This window comes from Macaca mulatta, chromosome 5, assembly GCF_049350105.2.
Source record: "Macaca mulatta isolate MMU2019108-1 chromosome 5, T2T-MMU8v2.0, whole genome shotgun sequence".
NCBI lineage: Eukaryota > Metazoa > Chordata > Mammalia > Primates > Cercopithecidae > Macaca > Macaca mulatta.
In genome coordinates, this window is record NC_133410.1 from 184,688,920 (window position 1) to 184,716,036 (window position 27,117).

The 27,117-nt window shown below is 37.5% G+C and overlaps 1 protein-coding gene across 4 annotated transcripts in view; it reads right to left on the reverse strand.

The window, feature by feature from the left end:
* ASB5 (ankyrin repeat and SOCS box containing 5) overlaps positions 1-27,117 on the reverse strand; it is a 68,842-nt gene that overhangs the window by 28,042 nt on the left and 13,683 nt on the right. The window contains exon 1 of one of the 4 annotated variants that reach the window (XM_078002740.1): positions 23,568-23,750. The exons of the other annotated variants lie outside the window; for them this stretch is intronic. Coding sequence (XP_077858866.1) covers positions 23,568-23,583 — 16 coding nt within the window. The 5' untranslated portion in view covers positions 23,584-23,750. Of the gene's footprint in view, positions 1-23,567; positions 23,751-27,117 lie in introns of those variants that run through there. 4 annotated transcript variants of the gene reach the window in all.

A 27,117-nucleotide genomic window follows, 5' to 3' on the forward strand; every position in this document is an offset into this window, starting at 1 on the left:
GGTGAACGATATTTTATCAGTATGTGTGTGTAAGGCTTTGAGAATAAATGTTATATAAGAAGGCCTTTTCAACTTTGTCAACTTTGATACAAGTAAAAACACTGTAAGCATAATATAAAATCCAATTAAATATAGTTTAAAATAATAATGTCATATGGTTTCACGAAATATATTTTTATTATAGATCCTGAAACAAAATGATAAAGGGCTTCTGTTGAGGAAAATATATCTGTTCCCAATATCCAGGATATTGAACCAACAATAAACATTACTTTTCCTTTAGCTGTTACTTAAGGATGATTTCTATCCTACTCAAATGTTTGTCAATATTGAGAGGTAAAGGTTCTCAAAATGTTTAAAATATCTTGTGTAATGTTAGAAAAGGTATTCCTGCTTTGGGAATATTTTAAACTACACTGAATAAGATTGATGATTTTTTTAAGGCACAAATAATCCCTCCATGCAGAAATAAATAACAAAGTACAATTTTAATTCAAAATATCTAAATCCTTAAATCATGAGGGACCATCATAAACTGTACCAAGGTTTATTAATTTTTATTTGTGTAATGAATGAAGGAGGTGAAATGTCAGTCATTCATTTACCCATTCGCTCAATATGTATCAGGTGCCTAACATGTTTTATGTCCTGGGGACACACAGGTGAAAATAGTTGCTGCCCAGTTGAACCTTAAGCTCTTGGGAGACTTTTAGAATTGCGTGAACCTTAATCAAGCCATCCTCGTAAGCCTGAGAGTCAAAGGTTCTCAGAGTCATGACAAACTTAGCAAATTCCCATAGTTAGGTTGTAGGGATGGTCCCTTAACTGCTAACATTGTCCATAAAATATTTGATTTACATATCGTTTTCACTGATGGTAAATAAATTGTAGGTAGCACCCTAAAATAGTGAGTCCTAAAACAGAGGGCATGACTTTACTATAGACAGTACATTTTTATACTAAGATTTTTATGAAGCACAAAAGAATTCTGTGGAAAAGGAAAGCAAAAACAATTTTTGCTATTGTTATCCTTAACATGGTATCCTTGAAAGCCTTTGGTTGGCATGTGAACTGTGAAATTAACAAATTTTGGCCGGGTGTGGTGGCTCAGGCCTGTAATCTCAGTACTTTGGGAGGCTGAGTCAGGCAGATCACCTGAAGTCAAGAGTTTGAGACCAACCTGATCAACATGGTGAAACCCCGTCTCTACTAAAAATACAAAAAGTAACTGGACAAGGTGGTACACGCCTGTCATCCCAGCTACTCAGGAGGCTGAGACATGCGAATCGCTTGAACCGGGAGGCAGAGGTTGCAGTGAGCTGAGATCATGCCACTGCACTCCAGCCTGAGCAACAGAGGAAGACTCTGTCTCAAAAAAACAAGACAATGATAACAAAACACAAAATTATTTCATGTCTTTGATATGAAAAATATTAAAAAGAAAGATGTCATTGCAAAGAAAAAAATTAAATAAGCAAAAATCTAACCAAAAATATTGATTCTATTTTTGAAAATAGGACTTGACCTTTCTGCAGATTTCTGCTGAACATACAATATTTATAAGAAAATATATACTTCCTAAAAATGCCAATTTTATTTGTAACCAAAATACACAGAAATAAAAGTAGCTCTCATTGATGTCACTTCTTACAAATTTCACTTGCATCAGCAGTTTACCTACATTTGATATAACAAATGACTTTACAGGAGAGCTATAAACAGAACTATTTATTCCCGTATAGGATAGTTGTCAGGAGCCTCAGCCCTGCAATCATACTGCCAATGGTGGGTCCATATCCCAGCTCAGCCAAATATTAAATTTGTTACCTAAAAAAATTACTCAATCTCTTTGTGCTTTAATTTCATTATCTGGAAAATAAGGTTAACAGTGGCACCTACTTCACAGAATTTGTGATGAATACATAACTGTAGAATTAGTACATGAATCAGAGCACCGCCTGGTACACAGCCAGTCCTCAGTTAATGTTAGCTTATGCATTATTCTTATCGGTGCTATAACGTAGATATAAATGCACCACGCATGCTTTCTTCTTCTAATCTTGTCTTTCTACTGACGGGTAAAGTTAAATAGCAAATTGAAAACTTACAACTCAAAAGCACCTTAGTTATTGGTAAACCCCATAAATGTTCATGGTTCATTGTTACTTGGTGCCTATGGTGTACACAAAACAGCATCTTGGCATACTAGAGTAAGTTTGCCCCTTTGTATGCAAAATAAAACAAAGAAGAAAACAAATAAAAGCAAGCAAACAAGCAAAAACAGCCCATGAAAATGAAACAACCACCAAAAATCCCCACAACCTGAAGAGCTGTGGACTCAAAAGACATTAAACCTATATCATGGGTGTGTCTACCCGTGGCAAAGAAATCAGTGCTGGCTGACATCATATAGTATAACAGACCAGCCATTTTCATATAACAGTCAAAAAATTTACAGAGGGAAAGTACTTAAAAGAGTAGAAATAAGAAAATTAAAGAATAACGGGTCTGGAAGAAGCCACAGATTTTGGAATAGTTTAAAGCAGCAGTACTCTGGAAGCACAGAACTCTCCAGAATAGCCTTCTCAACGGTCCCTGGGTTCTCAAAGGTGTTGCCGATGGTGATGAAGCCAGATGACAGTCCCTAGGTGCAAGTTTCCTGGGTTGCTGGGTTGAATGAAGCACTTTTAAGTTTTTCCCTAGATTAATTCCAGATTAACAGACAAAGGATTTAGTACAGTTTTTGTTAGTTAGTTAGTTAGTTTGTTTGTTTTGAGACAGAGTGTCGCTCTGTCTCCCAGGCTGCAGTGCAGTGGCTCACTGCAAACTCCACCTCCTGGGTTCAAATGATTCTCCTGCCTCAGCCTCCTGAGTAGCTGAGATTACAGGCACGTGCCACCACGTATGGCTAATTTTTGTTATTTTTAGTAGAGACGGGGTTTCACCACGATGGCCAGGCTGGTCTGGAACTCCTAACCTCATGATCCGCCTGCCGCGGCCTCCCAAAAGTGCTGGGATTACAGGCGTGAGCCACCGCGCCTGGCCAGTACAGTTCTTAAATGTATCATAATGTACTATCATGTCTTATACTGAAAATGCCTTGATAAATTAAATTGTGATTACCCCAAGGTTTTCAGATGTTGATGTGAAAGTGTGTATAATTTAATCCATTACTTCATCATGTCAATGTCTCTCCAAATTTTCTTTGACAATGCCTATATTCCTTTATTTCCAATACCATCATACTTGAATCAAAGGCCTAGGCCAAGTTACCATTATAGTATTTCTATATAATGGTTATTAACTATAACTATAATAGTTATTATATATATAATATACATATATATATATAAACTATATGTATAATGGTTTTTCTCTTCACATTCATTCTGGCCTTCCTCTAATCCATTCTTTCCTTATTCATTAGGTGATCTGTCTGAGATTTGCTTCAAAATAATCCCAAGGTAACTTTTACAGGTTTGATTGGGTTCTACAAAAACAACTTTGTAGCTCCTAATAAAATATTATTTTTCTGCTCAATTAATGGGACAGGATGTTATTTAAAACAGGATACCTTACCACAACAGATTTCTTAGAAAGCTTATTTGCTGATCTTTTATTTAAGATTTTGCAGCTATATTCATGAGTGAGATTGACCTATAATATTCCTTCCTCGTAGTGACCTTTCATATTCTCGTAATGTATCAGTTAAGGTTTAATCACTCTGGATGTTACGGAACAAGAGATTTATTATACCAATTATACCTTCTACATTTGCAGAAGTTGATTAATAAGTTCCTGTGAGGCTGTTGTCTTTGTGTCTGATGTTGTGCTTAAAGTCAACATAGGTTGCCTGTCTGGCAGTCAGCAATAGAGCTGACTAAGAAATGGTCTGGGGAGAGCAAAGATTATCTCGAACTTATGGGGAAAAAAATCAGGAATGTGTCTGTCTATCACCATCTTTGTCCTCAATGATATAGATGACCTAAGGAGAAAAGGATGGCCTTCACCACAAAACTACACATATACCTGGCCTGGGTTCTGGAAGGGTCAAGGGGAAGATCTGGCAAGACGAGGACAAGCTTTACCTCTGTATGTTGCTAAATGACCAGTGACATGTGCAAACACCCACGGCACCTGGTACCCTACACCAAAATTCAGAATCCCATTGGCAGCTTCCTCACACTGCCATCCAACTCTTACATTACCTTTTCTTCCAGCCAGTCTCACTCGGAACAACACAAAAAGGGAAACAGATCCAACATAACCAAGCTGACACAATACGGAGCCACCACAGATGGCAGGGTTAGTTATACTTCACTTCATGACAGGAGTTGGGGACTAGTCTCTTATTTTCTCTATTATTGTGGTTCACATACTAGAAATATTTCCACCTGTAATGCTTGGTAGAAGTCACTAGTAAAATAATCTGCTTTTGGAGTTCTTTTGAGGAATTTTAAAAACTACTTATACATATACATATTTGAATTTACAACTATTTAAGTTCTGCCTTCTAAACTCAGCTTAGATCAGTTGTGTTATTTAGAAAATTGTCCACTTTGTCTTAATATTCAAAATTATTGGCATTATGTTGTTATATAATAATCACTTATTGTAAACATCTCAGTGATATCTGCTATTATATTATCTTCCTAAATCCAGCTGTTATTTGTACCTCTTTTACAATGACAAGTTTGGACGAGGTTTACTAATCATACTAGTCCTTCAAAGAACCATCCTTTGGCTTTGTTGATTCTTCCTGTCTTCATTTTTCACCTTATTAATTTCTGCTTGCAGCTTTCTTATTTTCTTCATCAATTTGTGGAAAGTGATTGTTTTATTCTTTATATAATTTTGATTTCTTGACCTATGAGTTACTTTAATATCTTTTCTTAACTTCCGAATAAATGTTTTTTTCTAATTACATTTTGTTAATGATTTCCCCATTAAAATTACTGAGGCCAGTTATATGTTCCAAATCAGAGGTCAGCAAATTATGGCTCATGGACCAAATTTAGCCTATCACCTGTTTTTGTAAATAAAAGTTTTATTGTAACAGAACTAAACTCAATTGTTTGTATATTATCTCTATTTTCTTTTACATAACATCTGCAAAATTGAGACTGTTCTCAACTAGTCCCACAAAGTTGACCCAGGAGACTAAAATATTTACTCATTAATTTTTTACAGGAAAAGTTTGTCAACCTCTGGACTTTATAATATTAGAAATTTAAAATTTACTGAGACATGCTTTATGGTCCTGTGTATACTGAACTTTTACAAATGTTCAAAACGTCCATGAAAAGAATGAGGATATGAAGTTCCATATATCAATTAGGTCTACCTTTTTAAATTATGCTACATGTTTATATAATGAGCATGTTTGTCCGCTTAACCAATCAATGACCAAAATGATTCGATTAAAATATTTTTCCTTAAAACTTAGGTCATTTTTTGAACTTTATATTTTAAAACAATTATGTGAATAAGAATTGTTACAGCTTTTTAGTAAATTCAACCTCTTATCATTATATAGTGGCATCTAGTAGTTGTTTTCCTTTATTTTTACTTTTTATTTTTTTGGAGACAGGTCCCACTCTGTTGTTGCCCAGGCTGGAGTGCAGCAGTGCGATCTCGGCTCACAGCAACCTCCATCTCCCAGGTTCAAATGATCCTCCCACCTCAGCCTCCCAAGTAGCTGGGATTACAGGCATGCGCCACCATGCCTGGCTAATTTTTTGTATTTTTAGTAGAGATGGGGTTTCACAATGTTGCCCAGGCTGGTCTCAAACCCCTGAGCTCAAGCAATCTGCCTGCCTCGACCTCCCAAAATGCTGGAATTATAGGCATGAGCCACCGCACGGGCAGTTTTTTTGGTTCCTTAAAGTCTTATTTTTCTCATATTAATACAGCAACAGCACTTTTAGTTGGCATTTCCCTTGGGCATATCTTTCTTGATCCTTTTATTTTCGACCTTTCTGAATCCTTACGTTTTAGGCAGGTCATATCTAAAAATATGTTGCTGGATATTACAAAAATTCAATCTGAACATTGTAATCTTTTAACTGGAAAAACCATTCAATTTATAGCTATTTAATTGCTGATGTATTTTGGATTTATTTTTCCTACATTAGTTTTGTGCTTTGTATTTGACTCACCATTTCTATGTTTCTTTGCTCACTTTCTTTCGTTCTTTTAATTTTTTTATAATCCCATATGTCCCACTTCTACTCTGAATGATATATATTTATGATTTTCAAAACACTGTGCCTAAAATTTTTTTCAGACTCAAGCATTCAGGAGAGCTGGAATAAAATTATAGCCATAATCTTGTCTACAGAAGTGACATCTTTCAAGTATAAGTTTGGTGTGATACACACATCAAAGCACAAATTCATTGATGTACAGGGCATACCACATAAACCGCATTTACATGAATAGCTACATACACCTATAGCACTGAATAAAAATACTGCTGTTTTTAATAGACCAATTACTGCTTCAATTTCTATGTATGATTTAAATCTGGAACAGCTGTTTGGAAACAGGACCTCACATGTAGTACAGGGAGGCACTGACTCTTCCTCTAACGGTGGCTATCTCTTTGATAAATCTCAATTTTATCCTACTACCAAGTGAAAATAGCCAAACTGTAAACAGTCATTTGAGTTAAGATGACCCAGGGGCTGGGCCTGGTGGTTCACACATGTAATCCTAATACTTTTGGAGACGGAGGAGGTGGGAGGATTGCTTGGGGCCAGTAGTTTGAGATCAGCCTGGACAATATAGCGAGACCCCCATCTCTACACACACACACACAAATTAAAAATTAGCTGGGCATGGTGACATGTGCCTGTAAACCCAGATACTCAGGATGTCGGGACTCATCCTGAGTAGCTGGGACTACAGGCACACTACAGGCTCAAGTCAGGAGGATCACTTGAGCCCAAAAGTTCAAGGCTGCAGTGAGCTATGATTGCACCACTGCACTGCCACCTCAGCAACAGAGACCCTATCTCAACAACAACAGCACCAATAACAAAAAAGATGACCCAGGCCTCACCTCAGCCACCACCCTCTTTATAATCTGTCCCCTAAACCCAGCTCTTCAGGAGTTTCCAGATAAACTTAATTATTCATTACCAGGAAGTGATGAGATACATTATGAAGCTATGCAAACATAATGAAACACAAAGAAATCCCCCATATTGACAAAGGGCTAATATCCAGAATCTACAAAGATCTTAAACAAATTTACGAGAAAAAAATCAAACAACCCCATCAAAAAGTGAGGAAAGGATATGAACAGACACTTTTCAAAAGAAGACATTTATGCAGCCAACAGACACATGAAAAAATGCTCGTCATCACTGGCCATCAGAGAAATCCAAATCAATCCCACAATGAGATACCATCTCACACCAGTTAGAATGGCAATCATTAAAAAGTCAGGAAACAACAGGTGCTGGAGAAGATGTGGAGAAATAGGAACACTTTTACACTGTTGGTGGGACTGTAAACCAGTTCAACCATTGTGGAAGACAGTGTGGCAATTCCTCAAGGATCTACATCTAGAAATACCATTTGACCCAGCCATCCCATTACTGGGTATATAACCAAAGGATTATAAATCATGCTACTATAAAGACACATGCACAGGTATGTTGATTGTGGCGCTATTCACAATAGCAAAGACTTGGAACCAACCCAAGTGTCCGTCAATGATAAACTGGATTAAGGAAATGTGGCACATATACACCATGGAATACTATGCAGCCATAAAAAAGGATGAGTTCGTGTCCTTTGTAGCGACATGGATGAAGCTGGAAACCATCATTCTAAGCTAACTATTGCAGGAACAGAAAACCAAACACCGCATGTTCTCACTCATAGGTGGGAATTGAACAGTGAGAACACTTGGACACAGGGTGGGGAGCATCACACACTGGGGCCTGTCGTGGGGTGGGCGGAGGGGGGAAGGATAGAACTAGCAGATACTCCTAATGTGAATGACGAGTTAATGGGTGCAGCACACCGACATTGCACATATATACATATGTAACAAACCTGCACGTTGTGCACATGTAGCCTAGAACTTAAAGTATATTTAAAAAAAATTACACAGATTAAAAAAAAAAGGAAATCCCCCATGTTGATCTTGGTGTAAAATTAGTAATGGTTATTTAACTTAGGCTAATTAGAACTTGCTGTGTTGCCATTAAAATATCAGAATTGGAAGAAGTGGGGGAAATGTTTTACTGTATTTAATTTTAACCGTAAGGAGAAAGGCTTTTACAGCTACTATAAGACTATTTATGGGTCAAGAGATAATAGGGAGAAAGGAAGAAGCATGCTATTCAACGAGATTTTCTGAGGCAATCTTCTATAAAGTTTTTTTTTTTTTTAAATCTTATCTTAAGAAAAAGAAGAATCTTTCAGACCATCCATCAGATACATGCAGTGCATGTATTCAGGATGTAAGGAATGGACTCTGAAAGATAATTTCGTTTAAACCAGTATCACAGCACTAGCCATGACCACAGAGTACAAGTGTAGACAGTTCACACCACAGTGCAGTTGCTTATTTAGTGAGTTCAGGTGCTATGAACTGTTTCCCAGATATTAAAGCTGAAACATGAACTACACCAATAATGATATGGGGAATGCTTTCTAAAAAATGCATGTGCAAAGCAAACTCTCCTCCATATACTGAATGTCCAGATGTGTGCACAGCTCGAAGTGAGAAACTTCCTTAAGAATGGTAAGGGGTAGCTACACAAACAAAACAGAAACCTTCAGAAGGCATGATGGTTAATGACAGAATGTTGAAGGCTTTCCCTCTCAACTGAAAAACAAAAATGAACACTCCCTACCACCAATCTATTCAACATCGTACAGGACGTTTTAATCCATAGAATAAAGAAAGAAGAAGAAATACAAATGGTATAACATTTAGAAAGGAAACAAAACTCTCATTATTCACAAATAATATAACTTTCCACGTAAAAAATCCCTATAGAACCCATAGATTCCTATTAGAATTAATAAGAGAGCTTAGAAAAGTTCTTTGGTATGAAGTTAATATACAAAAATTAATATATTTCTTTCTGCCCTTGACAAACAGGTTGAAAACATAAAAATTTATTAAGATATTATTTATGGTAGCATAAAACAATCTGTTACCCATGAATAAATTCAACAAATATATATAAGATCTCCCCGGGGATAATAAAACATTATTGGGAGGCATTCAATAAAACCTATATAAATGAGAAACTATATCACATTTATGATTGAAAAGCCAAGTATTACAAAGTTGTAAATTATTCTTCAAATAAATGATTTATAGGTTCAATGAATTCCAACAAAAATGCAACAAGTATTCTGCGAACCACAGAAATTACTTCTAAAGTTGATACATGGAATTTCAAATTGCCAAGAATAGCCAAAACTATGAAAAAATAGAATGTGGGAGAGCTTGTTCTATGAAGACCTATTTTAAAGCTACAGAAATCAGTTTAGTATAGTATAGGTCCAGAGCAATGTAATTGATAAGAGCCCATAAACAGACTCATGCATGAATAAACACTAGACTTACACAAACTGGGCACTGTAGTGACTATAGATTGTGAAATATAGAACCCACTTTCCAATACATGGTGTGAATATAATTGACTGTGCATTTGGTGAAAAGTAGACTTAAACGATACAAAAAAATAATTTCAAGTGGATGATTGCAAAGGAATACTTTAAGAATATGGAAAAAAAATACTTCCATTACCTTGAAGTACCAAAAGATTTTTAAGATGAATTCCACAAAAAGTCTTAATTGAAGTGGGAAAAATTTGTAAATGTGACTATTTTTAAATTAAGAGTTTCTGTTCAGCAGTGGAAACACCAATAAAAAGTGAAAAGTCAAGCCACGGAAGATATTTGTAAATAGTTCTTCTAAATGTTTTCATTTTCTTACAATTTTAGGATACAAAATAACTTGTAATACTCAATTTTAAAAAGGGGGAAGGCAGACGGCCCAATAGAATAGAAGGCAAAATATTTGGCAAGCACATCACAAAAGAAGAAGTACAAGTGGTCAACAAAAATTAAAATGGCATTATTAGTTAGGGAAATGAAAATTAAACCATAATATACTCCCACATGCCCACCATATTGGCAATTTTATTTTATTTTTTTATTTTTTTGAGGTTGAGTCACTCTGCCATGCAGGCTGGAGTGCAGTGGCGTGATCAAGGCTCACTGCAGCCTCACCCTCCCCAGGCTCTGGTGGTTCTCCCTCCTCAGCCTCTCAAGTACCTGGGACTACAGGTGCACATCACCATGCCTGGCTAACTTTTGTATTTTTTGTACAGATGGGGTTTTGCCATATTGCCCAAGCTGGTTTCCTGAGCTCAAGTGATCCACCCACCTCAGCCTACCAAAGAGCTGGGATTACAGGTGTGAGCCACTGTACCCAGCCCAGATTGGCAAATATTAAGAGTACTGACAATACGTGAATTCTCATAACCTGCTGGGGTTTCACCACAGATACAGCCACATTGGAAAACAGGGCAACACTGTCTTAGAAATGGAGACACACAGGCCCTATGACCTGGAAATTTCACTTCTAGAGCTATGAAAACTTATTTATACTAGATTTTTATAGAAATACTGTTCATAATTGCCCCAAATTGGTTATGGAATTTACATTATTGAAAATAAATGAACCTAGATATATGTAGACAATTATATCATACTGTTCATTGTAAAAGTAAATAACAAAAGAATATTTAGAGAATGATTCAATTAATATAGGGTTCAAAAACAGGTTAAACCATGTCAATATGAGATGTATGCATAGGAGCTGAAACTAAAGAAAGGCAAGAGAACGATTACTATAAGAACTAGTCACTCTGTCTTGATGGGAGGAGAAGGTATTGTGATTGAAAAGGGATACTGGGGTTCTATTTCATGACTTGAATGGTGGTTACACAGGTTTACATTTTGTTTTGTTTTGTTTTTTTGAGACAGTCTTGCTCTGTCGCCAAGGCTAGAGTGCAGCGGTGTGATCTCGGCTCCCTGAAACCTCTGCTTCCCAGGTTCCAGCAATTCTCCTGCCTCAGCCTCCCAAGTAGCTGGGATTACAGGCACGGGCCACCACACTCAACTAATTTTTGTATTTTTAGTAGAGATGGGGTTTCGCCATGTTGGCCAGGCTGGTCTTGAGCTCCTCACTTCAAGTGATCTGTGTGCCTCAGTCTCCCAAAGTGTTGGGATTACAGGCGTGAGCCACAGCATCCGGCCTATACAGGTTTATGTTTTAAAATCTTGTATTAAACTCTGTAAAAGAAGTTCTGTTCCTTTTTCCCAGTTGAGGCATGTTTTGTGATCAAGAAAATACTAATTAACTAAAAGAACCCAGGTAAAACGATTTTAAAAGAGAGGAAGAGGTTAACAGAAAATGGGACACTCCCAATATGAGAAGGGAAGAGAAAGTACTTGGCTCTTCTTACCCTGCTGTTCTTTATTCCAACCTGCAGTCTTACTGGGACTGTCTGCTCTCCCTCACTGGGCAGATCTGCGGTATGTCTGCTCTACCACTGAGGGCAATAAGAGACTTTAGTTCGTCTCCCATGGGTGCTGAGGAGTAACAGAGCATCCAAGATGACGCAGGAACTTTCCTCATATGAAAGTGTGTTTGGTGGAGAGGATGTGAAAATACGGAGATAGACGAGTGCTCCAGAGTGCTGGGAAGAAAATTGCCAACAGCATTCTTTAAGTGACCTTAGGCGGTCCTTAAAAGAAAGTGAGTTAAGTGAAATACCACCTGCAAGGCCACAGGAAGTGTCCTAACATAATGATCATTACACATTATTTGGTGACTCAGTGCAGTTGTTCTGAGTTCGGTCAAGTACATCCATGTTCTGGAATAGGGTGACTGAGGTCATGGGCATGAGAAATTCACAAAAGGTAACTTGGGTTCTTTGTGCTAAAAGTTTCTCTGGCAGGAAACTGGTTCACCAAAAGTCAAAATAAATGTGCATAGCATTATTTAGCATTCAGAGCTAAAAGTGGATGTAGAAATCATTTTCTTTAGCCATTTACAAATGGCTTCAAAGAGCCCAAGGAGCTCAATAAAGCTACCTCAGAGTGTGCTGGCAAAGTGTGGGCTCTGTCTCCCATCAGGGTAGCTTCCACTCTCAGCTTTACAAAATGACCTTCCAGATCACCACAAAAGAAAGGGCCAATGGCTTTAGAAAAGGTTCAAAAACCAGTGATCCTGTCTAACTCCTCCATTTTGTGGATGAAGAGACAGGTTGAGAGAGGGTAGGTGGTATTCTCAAAGTGGCTCACAGGGCTCTCAGCAAAACAAGATAGGAACCAAGATTGTCTGCTTCCGACTTGGACTCTTTCCAATGTACTAGATTGCTAGTCAACACCACATGCGAACAAATCTAAACCAGTGAATATCAAATAAGGAAGACAGAAACAGATCTCTCATCACCAGCACCTACATCATAAGGTTTTCGTAAAGATTAAATGAGTTTATAATGGTACTTGTTTAAAACAGTTCCTGGCATGTATGTAAGAACTGGGCATTTACTATTCTTATAAAATGTCACTTTTCTGGTCCTTGCATTCTTTTTACCCGCTTTGTTCACACTGTTCTATCTACCAACTGCCAGCTTGAAATTTTCAAAGGGTCACAAATCCACACAAGGAATGAAATCAACAATCTGTGTTCTCTAGTCTGAGGACAACAGCTGCCGAGGAGAAAATCTGATCTGCACCATGGACAAGGACTTAATGTAAGAACCATTTTACACATAATCCTTCTCCTCCCCACGGCTCTAGCCACAGATAGTTTTATCACCACTTAACCATTTACTCATGCTCATGGGAGGTTTAGGCTCTGACGGCAGTTAGGGTGTTTTGTGTTGATACTTTTAATGAAAATCAAACATATTTGCGGAAGTATGTCTTCAGAGCAGAAAGCACAGAAAGTCAGGAGTCCGAGATGTGCTGGCCTCAACTCCAGTTTTACATGCCAAGGTGTCATCCCGTCCATGCTGGCAGCACAGCGGGTGTCCTGCAGATACTATGCCTTTGTCCAACTGTCTCCAAACAGGAGACCTCACTCACTATGGGAGCTGCTTCCTTCTCTTTTCCTTGCTTTACAGTGACAGCAGGAAAATAGATTTCCCATCGCTGGAGACAGATCAACCCTCCTGTCAGAATCCTCTAGTAGCCTATGTATGAATAAGCCAGTTGTGTGCATGCACAAAAGCAAGATTTCTATTTTTTGTTTAACTATTCTTACCTTTGTTAACTAAAACAGATGTAAAGGATTTAGGACACAAGCATCCATGCAGAGTATCTGTAAGGGTGAAGATCTAAAGTCCAGAGTGGCTGTTTTCAGCAGGTACTGATTCTCAGTTTTATATTAGTCACAGCCCTTCCTGTGACACCATCTAACACTTGATAATTTTCTGGTCTGCTTGAGAGAAAACAGAGAGTAATCTCCTTGTCAGTTATAGTTCCCATATCTGGTGTCTGCGATGTTTTCTGTTTGCCACACACACTTTGAGGTACCATATGGAGCATTCAATCTTAAATACACAAAGAAACAATGTTTAATAATGTTTGGGCCAGTTGCAGTGGCTCACATCTATAATCTCAGCACTTTGGGAGGCCAAGGCAGGCGGATCACTTGAGGTCAGGAGTTTGAGACCAGCCTGGCCAACATAGCGAAACCCCGTCTCTACTAAAAATACAAAAATTAGCCAGGCGTGGTGGCACGTGCCTGTAATCCCACTACTCAGGAGGCTGAGACAGGAGAATCGCTTGAACCCAGGAAGCGGAGGTTGCAGTGAGCCAAGATTGCACCACTGCACTCCAGCCTGGGTGACAAAGTGAGACTCTGTCTCCTTAAAAAAAAAAAAAAAATTTTTTTGAATATTGGCTCAGAAAGTTTAAAATATTAAGATTAAAAATGTATTCAGTTAAAAGTGGAGAATCGAAAGGTGAAAAAGCAGTGTTCTTTACTTAAAGGAAAGTGACCTTCAAGTTAATAAGACATGAAAAAGATACTTGAATACATTAGCAGCCATTAACTGATTCTAGTTAAAAAGAAACACATAGGACCAGCATGATTGCTCACATCTGTAATCCCAGGATTTTGGGAGGCGGAGGCGGGAGGATCACTTAAGCCCAGGAATTCCAGACCATCCTGGACAAGCAACATGGCTAGACCCCATCTCCACAAAAAATACAAAAATTAGCCAGGCGTGGTGGCACACACCTGTAGACCCCGCTACTCAGGAGGCTCAGGCAGGAGGATCGATTGAGTCCAGGAGCTTTAGGCTGCAGTGAGCTATGATCGCACGCAGCACTGCACTCCAACCTGGGTGACAGAGCAAGACCTTTTCTCAAAAAAAAAAAAAAAAAAGAAAAGAAAAAAAATAGGGAAGCATATAAAATATTTTTATTTGGCAGAGCATGCAGGAGTGGTGTTCTAATGCCAATTTTATGAAGCTAAAAGAAATTGGGAAAAGGCACAATACGTCTGATTAAGAAGAAGGAATGAAAGGTATTTCTTATAGATTCAACTTTGGACAGTATTGATTTTCTGTCTTCACTTGTTCTTTGAAAATTAACTCCAGAATCAATATCCATTAACACTTATTCAGTGCACATGCACCCACAACATTCAGATAGGGACAATTAGAACAGGTAACATCCTGCATTGAAAATGGTGACAAATTCCATTCACTTAAGTTTGAGTTCCCTCACTTTCTCCTTTCCTTTTTCCTTCTTCCTTTTATTCTCCTTTCCATGACTATTCATTAAGAAACTGCCATGTGCTGGCATTTATCTAAATTCTGAAGATGAAATCAATCTGTTTCCATATGGCATACAAGCTAGTAATGATTTTGACTCGATGAAATGGTCAGTATTGAGTTTGTTTAGGCTGTCATGAAGATGGGGAAAAAGCCACACAGAAAATATTAAGATAATCCACGTCTTGCTGGGGTTGGTACAAAGACTCTGAAAGACAGACTGCAACCCAATACAGATATTAGCTCTGGACAAAGGACACTGCCTGTTTCATAATATAAAGAAACAAAATCTCAGAAATGGTAAGAATGCGTGATGTCAGAAGCAATGTCAGAAGACCAGGGCTCACATTTTTACTTTCCTCTAAGATCAATAACCTTGAGCAAATGCCTCTGCAGTTTAAAGCCTTATTTCTTCTCTACAAAGGAAGCATAACATAATACCATTACCTTATGTAGGGCACAGTTATGAGGATTATGGCATGTGTGAAAAGTTTGTGAATTATAGCCAAAATATAATGTATTGTCATTACATTAAAGTGTGAGGTAGGGCATGTTCAGGTCAAAGCCTAGGAAAAGAAACCGTCAAAAGAGACTAGCTATCCACATGTATTAAGTGCAATTACAAAACTTCGAGAAACATGAGACTGACTTTATGTTGAAGAGGATGTTTACTTTTTTCCATTTCTCATTGTCTCCTGTCTTCAAATATTAACCACATAATGTATACTGGAAAAACAACTCACAGATACACTTCAATTTTAAAAAATGTAGTCTATAAAAAATATACATTTATAAAATACAGATTGTCTATTTCCAAAGGACAAAATTCAGTGGTTTCCTAAAAGCTCTTTTATACACAATTTATAAGTACAACTGTGCACACATTCTGGTAAACTTTTTGACTGGTATTTTACCAAGTTTCAAACATAGCTTTTACAGAACCTAGGATTTAGCTAGTTTGAAAAATAGTTCATACTGAACAGGCAAAAACTGGAAGCATTCCTGCTGAGAACTGGAATAAGACAATGATGCCCACCCTCATTACTCCTATTCCTATAATATTGAAAGTCCTTGCCAGAGCAATCAGGCAAGAGAAAGAAATAAAAGGCATCCAAATAGAAGTCATTGAACTATCTCTCTTTGCTGATGATGTGATTCTTTTCTTAGAAAACCCAAGAACTCAAGCAAAGGTCTCCTGGAACTGATAAACATCTTCAGTAAAGTTTCAGGATACAAAATTAATGTACAAAAATAAGTAGCATTTATATACACCAATAACACTCAAGCTGAGAGCCCAATCAAGAACACAGTCTTGATTTACAATAGCTTACGTTTTACATTTACAACAGCTGCAACAACAACAACAAAATACTTAGGAATATATCTAACCAAGGGGGTGAAAGATCTCTGTGAGGAGAACCACAAAACACTGCTGAAAGTCATCAGAGATGATCCAAGCAAAAAAAATCCCATGCTCTTGGATGGGAAAAAGCAGTATCATTAAAATGGCCATACTGCCCAAAGAGGTTTACAGATTCAGTGTTACTTCTACCAAATCAGCAACATCATTTTTCACCGAACTAGAAAAACCTATTATAAAAGTAAGATGGAATTATGGAACCAAAAAAGAGCCTGAATAGCCACAGCAATCCTAAGCAAAAAGAACAAAGCCAGAGGCATCACATTACCAGAATTCAAACTATACTCTAAGACTACAGTAACTGAAACAGCATGGTAGTGGTGCAAAAACAAATACATAGACCAATGGAACAGAATAGAGAGTGCAGAAATAATGCTGCAGACCTACGGCCCTCTGATCGTCAACAAAGTTGACAAAAATAACAATGGGGAAAGGACTCCCTATTCAATAAATGGTTCTGGAATAGCTATCTAGCTATATGCAGAAAAATGAAACTGGACCCCTTCCTTACACCATATACAAAAATTAATTCAAAATAGATTAAAGATTTAAATGTAGATCCTCAAACTATAAGAATCCTAGAATAAAACCTAGGAAACACCATTCTGGACATAAGTCTTGTGAAAGAATTTATGACTAAGCCCTCAAAAGCATTTGCAAAAAAAAAAAAAAAGACAAATGGAACTAAAGTTTTGCACAGCAGAAGAAACTATTAACAGAGTAAACAAGTGACCTACAGAATGGAAGAAGATATTCACAAACTTTGCATCTAACAAAAAGGTCTAATGTCCAGAATCTATAAGGAACTTAATTCAACAAGAAAAAAACAAAAACCCCATTAGAAAATGGGCTAAAGACATGAACAGACACTTCTCAAAAGAAGACATACAAGTGGCCAACAAATATATGAAAAAATGCTCCACATCACTAATCATCAGAGAAATGCAAATCAAAACCACAATGAGGGCCAGGTGCGGTGGCTCATGTCTGTAATCCCAGCACTTTGGGAGACTAAGGCGGGTGGGTCAAAAGGTCAGGCGTTTGAGATCAGCCTGACCAACATGGTGAAACCCCATCTCTACTAAAAATACAAAAATTAGCCTGGTGTGATGGCACGCATCTGTAATCCCAGCTACTCAGGAGGCTGAGGCAGGAGAATCACCTGAACCCAGGAGGTGGAGGTTGCAGTGAGCCAAGATCGCGCCACTGCACTCCAGCTTGGGTGACAGAGCAAGACTCCATCTCAAAACAAACAAACAAACAAACAAAAAACAAAAACAAAAAACCACAATGAGATACCATCTCACATTGGTCAGAAGAGTTGTTATTTAAAAGTCAAAAAACAACAGATGCTGGGGAAACTGTGGAGAAATGAGAATGGTCATACAACGTTGGTAGAAATGTGAATTAATTCAGCTGCTGTGGAAAGCAGTTTGGAGATTTCTCAAAGAACTAAGAGTTGAACTACCATTCAATCTAGCAATCCCATTACTGGGTATATACCTAAAAGAAATTGTTCTAACAAAAAGGCACATGCACTTAGTATATTCATCACAGCACTATTCACAAAAGTAAATATGTGGATTAAACCTAGATGCCCATCAACAGTGGATTGGATAAAGAGTATATGGTACATACACATCATGGAATACTACACAGCCATAAAAAAGAACAAAATCATGTCCTTTGCAGCAACATGGATGCAGCAGGAGGCCATTATCCTAAGCAACTTAATGCAGGAACAGAAAACTAAATGCTGCATGTTGTCACTTATAAGTTGGAGCTAAACAATGTGTTCTCATGGACATAAAGATGGCAGCAATAGACATTGGGGACTACTAGAGAGGGAGACAGAGATGGGGGTATGGCTTGAAAAACTGACTACTGGGTATTATGTTCAGTACCTGGGTGATGAGATCAATTGTAACCCAAACCTCGGCATCATACAACATACCCAGGTAACAAACCTGTATCCCCTGAATCTAAAATAAAGGTTGAAATTATTTTCAAAAAGAAAGAAAAATAGCAATTCTGTTAGAACACTACTATTCTGGTATTATCAAGCAGAACTGGATTTCTATAATCTCAGAGAACAAAAGGTCATTATTGTATTATTAACATTATTCCTTAAGAGTCTCTTAGAGACTAGCAAGACTGAGCTATGTCCTAAACATTCTAGGGGCTGCCGTATATGGCTGTGTTACTCAAAAACATTACTCTCAAGTTTGCAGTTCACCATAAGATATTCCATTTTGAGAGAGTTCTTTGTCCTTCATCATATTCCTGCCAAGCGTTGAGTAGTAAAACCTCATTTCTGACTTGAGGCTGAGATTCACACCTGCCCATCCATCACATAGGAGAAAGCTAGCATCTCAGATCTTGCAACTAAGAGTATTAATTTTCCTACTGTTTTGATTATAATTTTGTTCCCGATTGTTAACATTTATGGTATAATGGTCTCATAGTGAAGAGAGAATACAAAAATCATTATCTGCATTTTATTATTTTCTCACTGGAGGCTTAGCCACCTTCAGACAGACTTTGCAATGGCCTGGTAAAGGCACAGGTGTTCCTGGAAGCCTCAGTTCTAGGATGGATACTTTGTAAACCTGTGCATAAGGCTCCAGATAATTGAAAATACGAGTTCAAGTTTGAGGTCTTTCAATGACTCTATGAGATAATTCCACATCTTTATTTCCAAATATACTCTGCTTATTTTTAAATGGTTTGTTTTTCTTTTTTCTCATAAGGAAAAATACTTTCTGTAAGATATGACACAGAAAACTATGTTTTGCCAGGCGTGGTGGCTCATGCCTGTAATCCTAGCACTTGGGAGGCCAAAGCAGTTGATAGGCTTGACCTCGGGAGTCTGAGACCAGCCTGGGCAACATGGTGAAACCCGTTTCTACAAAAACTACAAAAATTAGCTGGGCATGGTTGCTTGCACTTGTAGTCCCAGCTACATGGGGCGCTGAGGTGGGAGGACTGCTTGAGGCTGAGGCAGAGGTTGCAGTGAGCCACGATCGCACCACTGCACTCCAAGAAAAAAAGAAAAAGAAAAAAGAGAAAAGAAAAACTATGTTTTGGTTACTTCCTGAAGAGACCAGCTAGCAGAAAGCAGCAGAGAAAATAAAGGAAGACAGGAAAATCCCTGAACTAGCTGACTCAGTTCTTTGTTGTGAATGTTGTCATTAGATTTTGTCTTTCCCTTTCAGCTGCCAGGGATTATGAGAAAAGAAAATAAAAGGACAAGAGGCTTTTAAGAAGGATGGTTTGGCAGAGGACGTTACTATCTGGTGCTTTGTTGTGTGCTGGAGGTTAATGAAGCAGCTTTGACTCTTTCTATGGCACTGACTATAAGGGAGAGCCAAGAATTTGCCAAGACTTGCCATTGCTACATGCTGTTATGTAACTCATCACAGAATTCTTTCAGAGCAACCCAGGCTTTCCCACAGGACAGCCATGACTAGGTATTTGACCAAATGCGCCCAGGAAAACATTTCTGTTTGAAGAATTTCTGTCAAGAAAAGTTTCTTGGACAGAATAAGACTGTAGAAGAAATTTCTGCAAGTAATTTTAAAACTCCCAACTCTGAACTAGCCTTCTCAACAGAATAAGATTGTAGAAGAAATTTCTGCAAGTAATTTTAAAACTTCCAACTCTGAGCGAGCCTCCCTAACCTTAACATTCTGCCTGGCTCCTGGTCACACTAGCCAAACTCTGCATTACTTTGCTCCAATCCTATGGAACGGCTCAGAATGTCTTACTTTCCTTTGTATCAGAGGGAGCATCTGCAAAAAACATACCTTGAGTCTTAAAGGCATAAAATAAATGGCTTATTTTGGGCAAGCTTTGTATTTTTATCTTTTAAAATAGTTATAGTTCTACAATATCTTTCCTTTTGTATAGAAAGGGCCAGTCGACAAGGCGCATGGATGGCACAGAGACCTCACACACACGAGGCTTTGATTTTGCCACTCACCCTGTGATTATTCAGTGAGAAAGACCATGGAGTGGAGGGGGGATCTGGGTTGGAATTCTGTTTACTCCAGTTACTACCCGAAAAAAATGACAACTAACTAAGCTCTTCAGAACTTCAATGAATTGTGATATTGGCAGACAAATAAAGCTGACCTCTGAAACGATCTACCTAAAGAGCTAATATGATTCTGGGGTAGAGCACCTGCTTAGTAGAAAGGTCATGGTATTATAGTATGTGCTTATAGCAACTGTTTGGCAAACACAGTTAATTTATTAGAATGTTACTGTATTTTCCTATTGATGCTTTCCTGTGTTACTAAACTGTGGGCAATTCTAGCCTGTTTTTGAATTTTTTAAAAAAGTATGATATAGAAAGCTAACATCTATAGAGTGTTGACTTTATACCAGACACTGTGGTAAGTGATTAAGGTAATAAATTATATCTCATATAAGATTTCTGCTAATCCCCTCAAGTAGTATCAATACCTCCATTAAACTGAGATCTATAGATGTTAAGTGACTTTCTTGAGATCACACAGCTAGAAAAATGCTACAAACACGACAGAACAATTTATGTCTGGGTCAAACATTGTGCAGTATGCAACGGATTTTTAACCTCCATTTTCTCTTTTTTTAAGGTCTTTTATTCATTCTACAACGATTTGCTGACTTCCTTCAATATCCAAGGCAGTGTTTTTCCTGCATGCCATTGAGAGTTATTTCAAGGACCAAGTGACTTTCGTCTAGTAAATTGAAATTTTCTTCTTCTTAATAAAAGCAGTTTTGACTGATCTACCTTTCTTGTAGCCCATTAAAATTCAGTCTCTAGTCAAGTACTTGGCAAAAATCACAGGTTTGTCTCATGACCCTTAGGTTAATTATAAAGTACATAGCTTTTTTTCTTCTACTTAAAAACATTGTCTTTCAAAAGTAATAGAATATTCATTATAATGCTATAGAACCAGGTTTGTAGTCATTTTGTATATGCTTTCTAAAATGGAGCTTTAAACCTACAAAATCTCAATCACTGAATTCAATTAAGTTTCATAAATACAAATAAAAATGCTTTTTCAAAAAAATACTATCATCAGTTTCAGTAGACTCCAAATACTAAGCTTACTTAAACAGATTTCTTTTCACATTCTTGGAATGTCACACCAATTAGATAGGCAACTATTACTTTGGGACTTAATGTTCAGTAAAGGTTTTTTTTTTTTTTTCTCCAGCCAGAGCCAGTCTTGTTTTGTTGGTTTATTTGAGTAATGGTAAGTACCCAGAAAACTTAGCTCCTATACTAGATTCTACTTGAGCATTTTCATCATTACTGTGGTGGGTGGGAGAGAGAGAAGGAGAGAGATGCTTACGTTTTCATTTTACTCCTTTTCTTTTAGTTCTTGGAGTTAAAATGAAGTATTTATCCTTTCCTGGATGCAACAGATCTGCGACCTGCATATTTGAGCTCTAAAGAATTAGCACTTTTTCCTTTTCCAAATGCATGATTCTAGTTGACAGGTCAAGATGGAAGTGAGACACAAAACTTCCAAATTCAAGAATTCATTAGGTGCATCATTTCATTCTAAAAATGAACTATTACTTTTACTTGATGAATGATGGAAACACCATTTCTCTAGTGAATGAAGTAGAATTTGGAAAACATAAGTGCACATAAATCTCCTCAGTGGCTAAACAAAGATGTATTTGGTTGCTACTGAGGGGTTGAGTCACTACCAAAGTCACCGCTGTTTCCAATGTCATTATTTAACAGTTCTAATAATGACTAGTGCGTTGAGTCTGCTTTAGAAGAAGTCTTGAGACTGCTTTAGAAGAAGGATTGCTTCCTTTCTCACTTTGGCAGCCTCACCTGATTCAATTCACTAACAAGGGACTTTGCGGTGTTATGACGGTGAAGAGCAGATTTCCAACGGATGGGCCTTAACTTAAATTTTATCATTGTCAGCTTTCACTTAAATCACGCTGCACACTTGACAGTTGAGGTGAGCCAGCGCTTCTATTTAAAAACACGAATGGCATTTTGGTGTTAAATTTCAGTTTGTTTGTACTCTACCCATAGTTTAAGACTCTAAGCCTTCTGGAAAGAGTATATGTATTTCTGAAGGTTTCTATTTTACTCAGTGGGTACTGGTGGCATGGAAATTTTAGCCGTCCTGATAGAGAGAGGATGCCTTCCTGCCGTTTCACATAGTTATGTACATGCCTGACAGGCCCCAAATGTTTGCTGCTCATCTAATCCCTAGGAAAGAATTTGGAAAGGAGACTCAGTTATGACTCATATTATCAGATGGTTAGCTTCTGTAAAGATATGTGTAACAAATAATATTTTCCATAAACTGGGACAGTCTAGTTTTAAAAATTATTTTATCCCTTTCTTTGCAGAAAAAGATTATTACTGTTTTAAAGCCCAACTTATGAAGATTTATGAAAGCCGAGTTGTACTGTTCAAAAGGGGGAAGGGGACCCATGGGGACCTTGTCCCCTCACACCACCCTAGCTTCTCAGCCCCCGAGGGCCTTCTAGAAAAATCTTAAATCTACCTTAAATATGGGATATTAATCTATCTTAAATATATAAGGCAGATTTTTTCAATCCTTTTCCATAGTAACCAATGAGGAACTGTAGGATGAGGATTGAGAAAAAAATCATCTAATATATGTTCATCTTTAACCTAAATTTCACAGAGTGGACTTGTTTAATCACAGACCACCTGGAAGATTCTTTCAGTATTAATTTAACAATTTATGAAACTCCTTAAGCCTCTCCCTCCCTGCCATGATATTCTTTGGGCAATTCCAGTCTAAAAAGCCAAAGGTCTGCTTTGTAGCATTGCTGAGGGATGGCTGGAAAGAATAAATGACTTGTTCCCTATGCCGCTGATAATGCTTTGCTTTGTTGTTGTTGTTTTGTTGTTGTTGTTGTTGCTGTTTGTTTGTTTGTTTTTGAGATGGAGTCCAGCTCTGTTGCCAGGCTACAGTTCAGTGGTGCAATCTTGGCTTACTGCAACCTCCGCCTCCCAGGTTCAAGCAATTCTCCTGCCTCAGCTGGGATTACAGGCACGTGCCGCAACGCCCAGCTAATTCTTGTATTTTTAGTAGAGACGGGGTTTCACCTTGTTGGCCAGGATGGTCTCGATCTCCTGACCTCGCGATCTACCCACCTCAGCCTCCCAAAGTGCTGGGATTACAGGCGTGAGCCACTGCGCCGGCCAGAAATGAGAAAAGTCCTACATCACTCGTAAGCAAATGCTTGCTTTCTTTTGATTTTTTAAAAATTATTTGAGGGTGACTTTGGAGGAAGAGGTGTTCCAAATACTTTACCTGCTTTTAATGACATGGTTTATCTGTCACTGGGGATAATTGTTCTTCTCTCCTCTGCAGTTTAGAAAATGGGCTTAATTGCTAAAATTGTTGCCCAAATCCACAGAATTACCATGGAGCCACTCTGAGGATGTGCAGGGCTGAGTCAGTGTTGCGGAGGTACTCCATCTTCTCTGCGATGTACTTCATGAAACACACATAATGACATATTAAATCATTATACCGAGTATTTTGTAAAATATGTATGGTGATAATTATTGCCATCATTAGCTAGCAACCCTTTTTCATATGCTGAATCCTGTAAGGCATCAGAAAGTTCCTAAAAGAACTTCTGACTTTTAGATGTATGATTCGAGATGTGTGTTTATTTTTCCCATTAGCATCAACCACTCAACTTATATTTCTTCATCCCTCACATTTATACTTCCACCTTTGCTCCAGATGAAACAGGCTTGTTTGGCTCCACATTCTAAACTTTTCCTCTTTTTTTCTTTATATTTAGCTTGGTTTCATCTCCACATCTACATAACCAAATATGTTCTGCCTTTGGATTTCTGCCTTAAGCTCTGCTTTATTTATGAAATGCCTTACAGTCTCAGATGACCTCAATCTCTTCCCTTTCTGACTTAGAGGAGAACATCCATTGCAAAACTTGACTGTTTTCCTTTTAGCACCATATGGTTTTCTACCTGCTTGCTGTTTTGGTTGTCTTACTTCTGCAGTGTTTGACTCCACTCATCCAAGTCTTCCGCTTTTACTCATATATCACACATGGTAAACATATGCACATATATAATATAGAAATTATATACATGTTATAGTATGCATTTATATTTATTATGTATTAGTTATGTATTATAGGTATTAAATACTATATATATTATAGATATATTGGTATATGTGCATGCAGTACACAATATTGTGCTAGGAAGAGAGTAGATATCCCAGTATTTATTCAACTAAGCTACATTCAAAGCTATAGCAGTTATGGCAATGAATAAGAAAAAATAGCTTATTTTAATAATTCACTGTCTTCTAAAAGAGGTAGTAAATTAAGAAGCAGAAAGTTAAGACCTAGTTTTCATTCCTTTACTATCCTGACTATGTAAAAAATTTTAAAACGTTGACAATATCAACGTCCCCTGTCAAAGTATACAAAATCCATTTTGAAATTTTTTCATCAAAATACTTCTCATTTTTCACAAGGCATACTTGTGTCCTTCCTAAAAGTAAATTCTTTTAATAACAAAACTCTGAGTCTAAGATAAAGCTTTAGGTAAGAGATACATTAGTCCGAAATAGCAAACTGAGAAGTGAAAAAGTTGGTAGGAAGTGAAAGTGGGGAACTGGGAAGCTTTTGAGCATTGAGAATAAGGATGCATGCTTAGTTGTGTGAGAGAATGTGTATATTGTTAGTACAGCTTCTGTGTAACTGGCATATCCTAGGCAGAACTATTCTTAGCTCTACATACATTTCTCTGTATAGCACCTTCCCATAGCACCTTCTTTAATCTTGTAAAATAGCATTTTCCATGTTTTTAAATTACTTGCTTATCCATCTTTCTTCCACTAGACTGTGTACACTGTTGGGAAAGACAGTGGTTAGTTTCTGTAGTTTATCCTTAGTGTCTAGCACAATGCCTTTTGACCTGGTAGATACATAAATAAGTGTTGGGCAAGTACATTATGTTGTAAGTAATAAATGTGCAAGTAATTGAATGATTAAAGGAAGGAAGAGATGAACGAAAGATATAAGAATATTCCTAGGAAAACTGATCCCTCCTAAACTATCACCACCAATGTCAATTTTTTTTTATTTAAAAAATGTATGCATTTTTCCAAATATAAAGTTATTAAGTGCTATGGTTTGGATATTTGTCCCCTCCAAACCTCATGTGAAAATTTGATCCTCAATGTTGGAGGTGTACAGTCTAATGGAAGATGTTTGGGTTATGGGGATGGATCCCTCATGGATACATTAATGCTTGCCCTCCCTCCCTTGGTGCTGAGTGAGTTCTCACTCTATTAGTTTCTGAGAGTTCTGGTTGTTGAAAAGCACACACACCTGCCCCCATTCTCTCTCTTGAGTCCTCTCTTACCATGTGATCTCTGCACATGTTGGCTCCCCTTCTCTTTAGTTATGAGTGGAAACAGCCTGAGGACCTCAGCAGCCACCAGAATCATTAGCTAAATAAACCTGTTTTCTTTCCCCAGCCTCAGCTATTCCTTTATAGCAACACAAAATGAATAAGGAACAGAAGGAGAGGAAAAGCATTAATACGTTAAAATTTGACAAAGTCTTTTCTAAACTTGGAACTTTGTTCCCAGATTTCATTTTTAATTTGCAGGATTATAGTGGTTTCTTCCACAAAAGTGTTCAGGCATTTCTGAAAAAGTAGCGCTTGGACAAAATTAGAACCTCTTTGAAAAAAAAAAGTAGTAGCACTTTTGAGTATAATGCCATGTATTTTGTCATACAAGAACAGTTCTATCAATTCCAGTTATTATTCTCTGGAGTTGTTCCACCTACGTATAGAAAATGTGTCCAAAAACTTCCACATATTGATAATATTTACCTTTATATAATAAAGATATTATTAATAAGTCATCCTACAGATTCACTACAGATTCTTTGCTGTAATTCTCAGAATGTCCCTAAGATAACTAATCTCGTGCACAGGTAACCAGCAGCACCAAAAGTCACATGAAATAAGTTGCTCCTCAGAAACAGGTATAAAGAATACTACTGCTTCTATTGCTAGCACTGGCTGTAAAGCTAAATTCCTAAAGTTGGTTTTAAACCTAGGATGGAGTTTATTTATGGAGAAAAAAAGATATTACATCAAATTCTAGCTGCTTTTCCTATCCAGGTTATGCTATTCTCCAAAATGCTAAGTTCACCTGCCATTCAGCTTAAGGTCACACATTTATACTATGTCCTATTTCCAAGTGTCTACCACAGACTTGACAAAAAAAAATTCATGATTAATGGCAACCCTAAAATAAAACTTATGAAATCACAAGCATAAATATTCCATACGATGATTTTACATGTGTTGTGTATTCTACATAAAATCTCAACCGTGAAAGGAGCACCTGAAGAGCTTGGGTGTCACCAGATTGTTTCTCAAGCAGCCTCAGAGACACGTTATCTTGAGGAATTTTCCACAATCCAAAATTTGGTCCATTACCTTGCAGGCTCAGAAATCTGTCAGCAAGTCTGGAGCAAATGTATGTCTCAGAAATGGACTTACAACTCCACAAACACAAAGTACTGTTGATTGATATCATGATGCAAATGTATTAATTTGCAACAAGACCTACAAATGCCAGATGGACTAAAACAGTCCTGAGGGCAAGTTGGCACATTTTCTTTCTGTGGGCAGATTGAGATTGGAGCCAAGTCATAATCAGAAGGCTTGGTGCTTAAAAATATAATTTGGAACGAAAAGAATACATTAAATAAATCAAATGCAAGACTAGAAATCAGATTATAATTCTGTTACTTCCTGATTTACATTGATATTTCCCAGTAGGGATAGGTATGTAA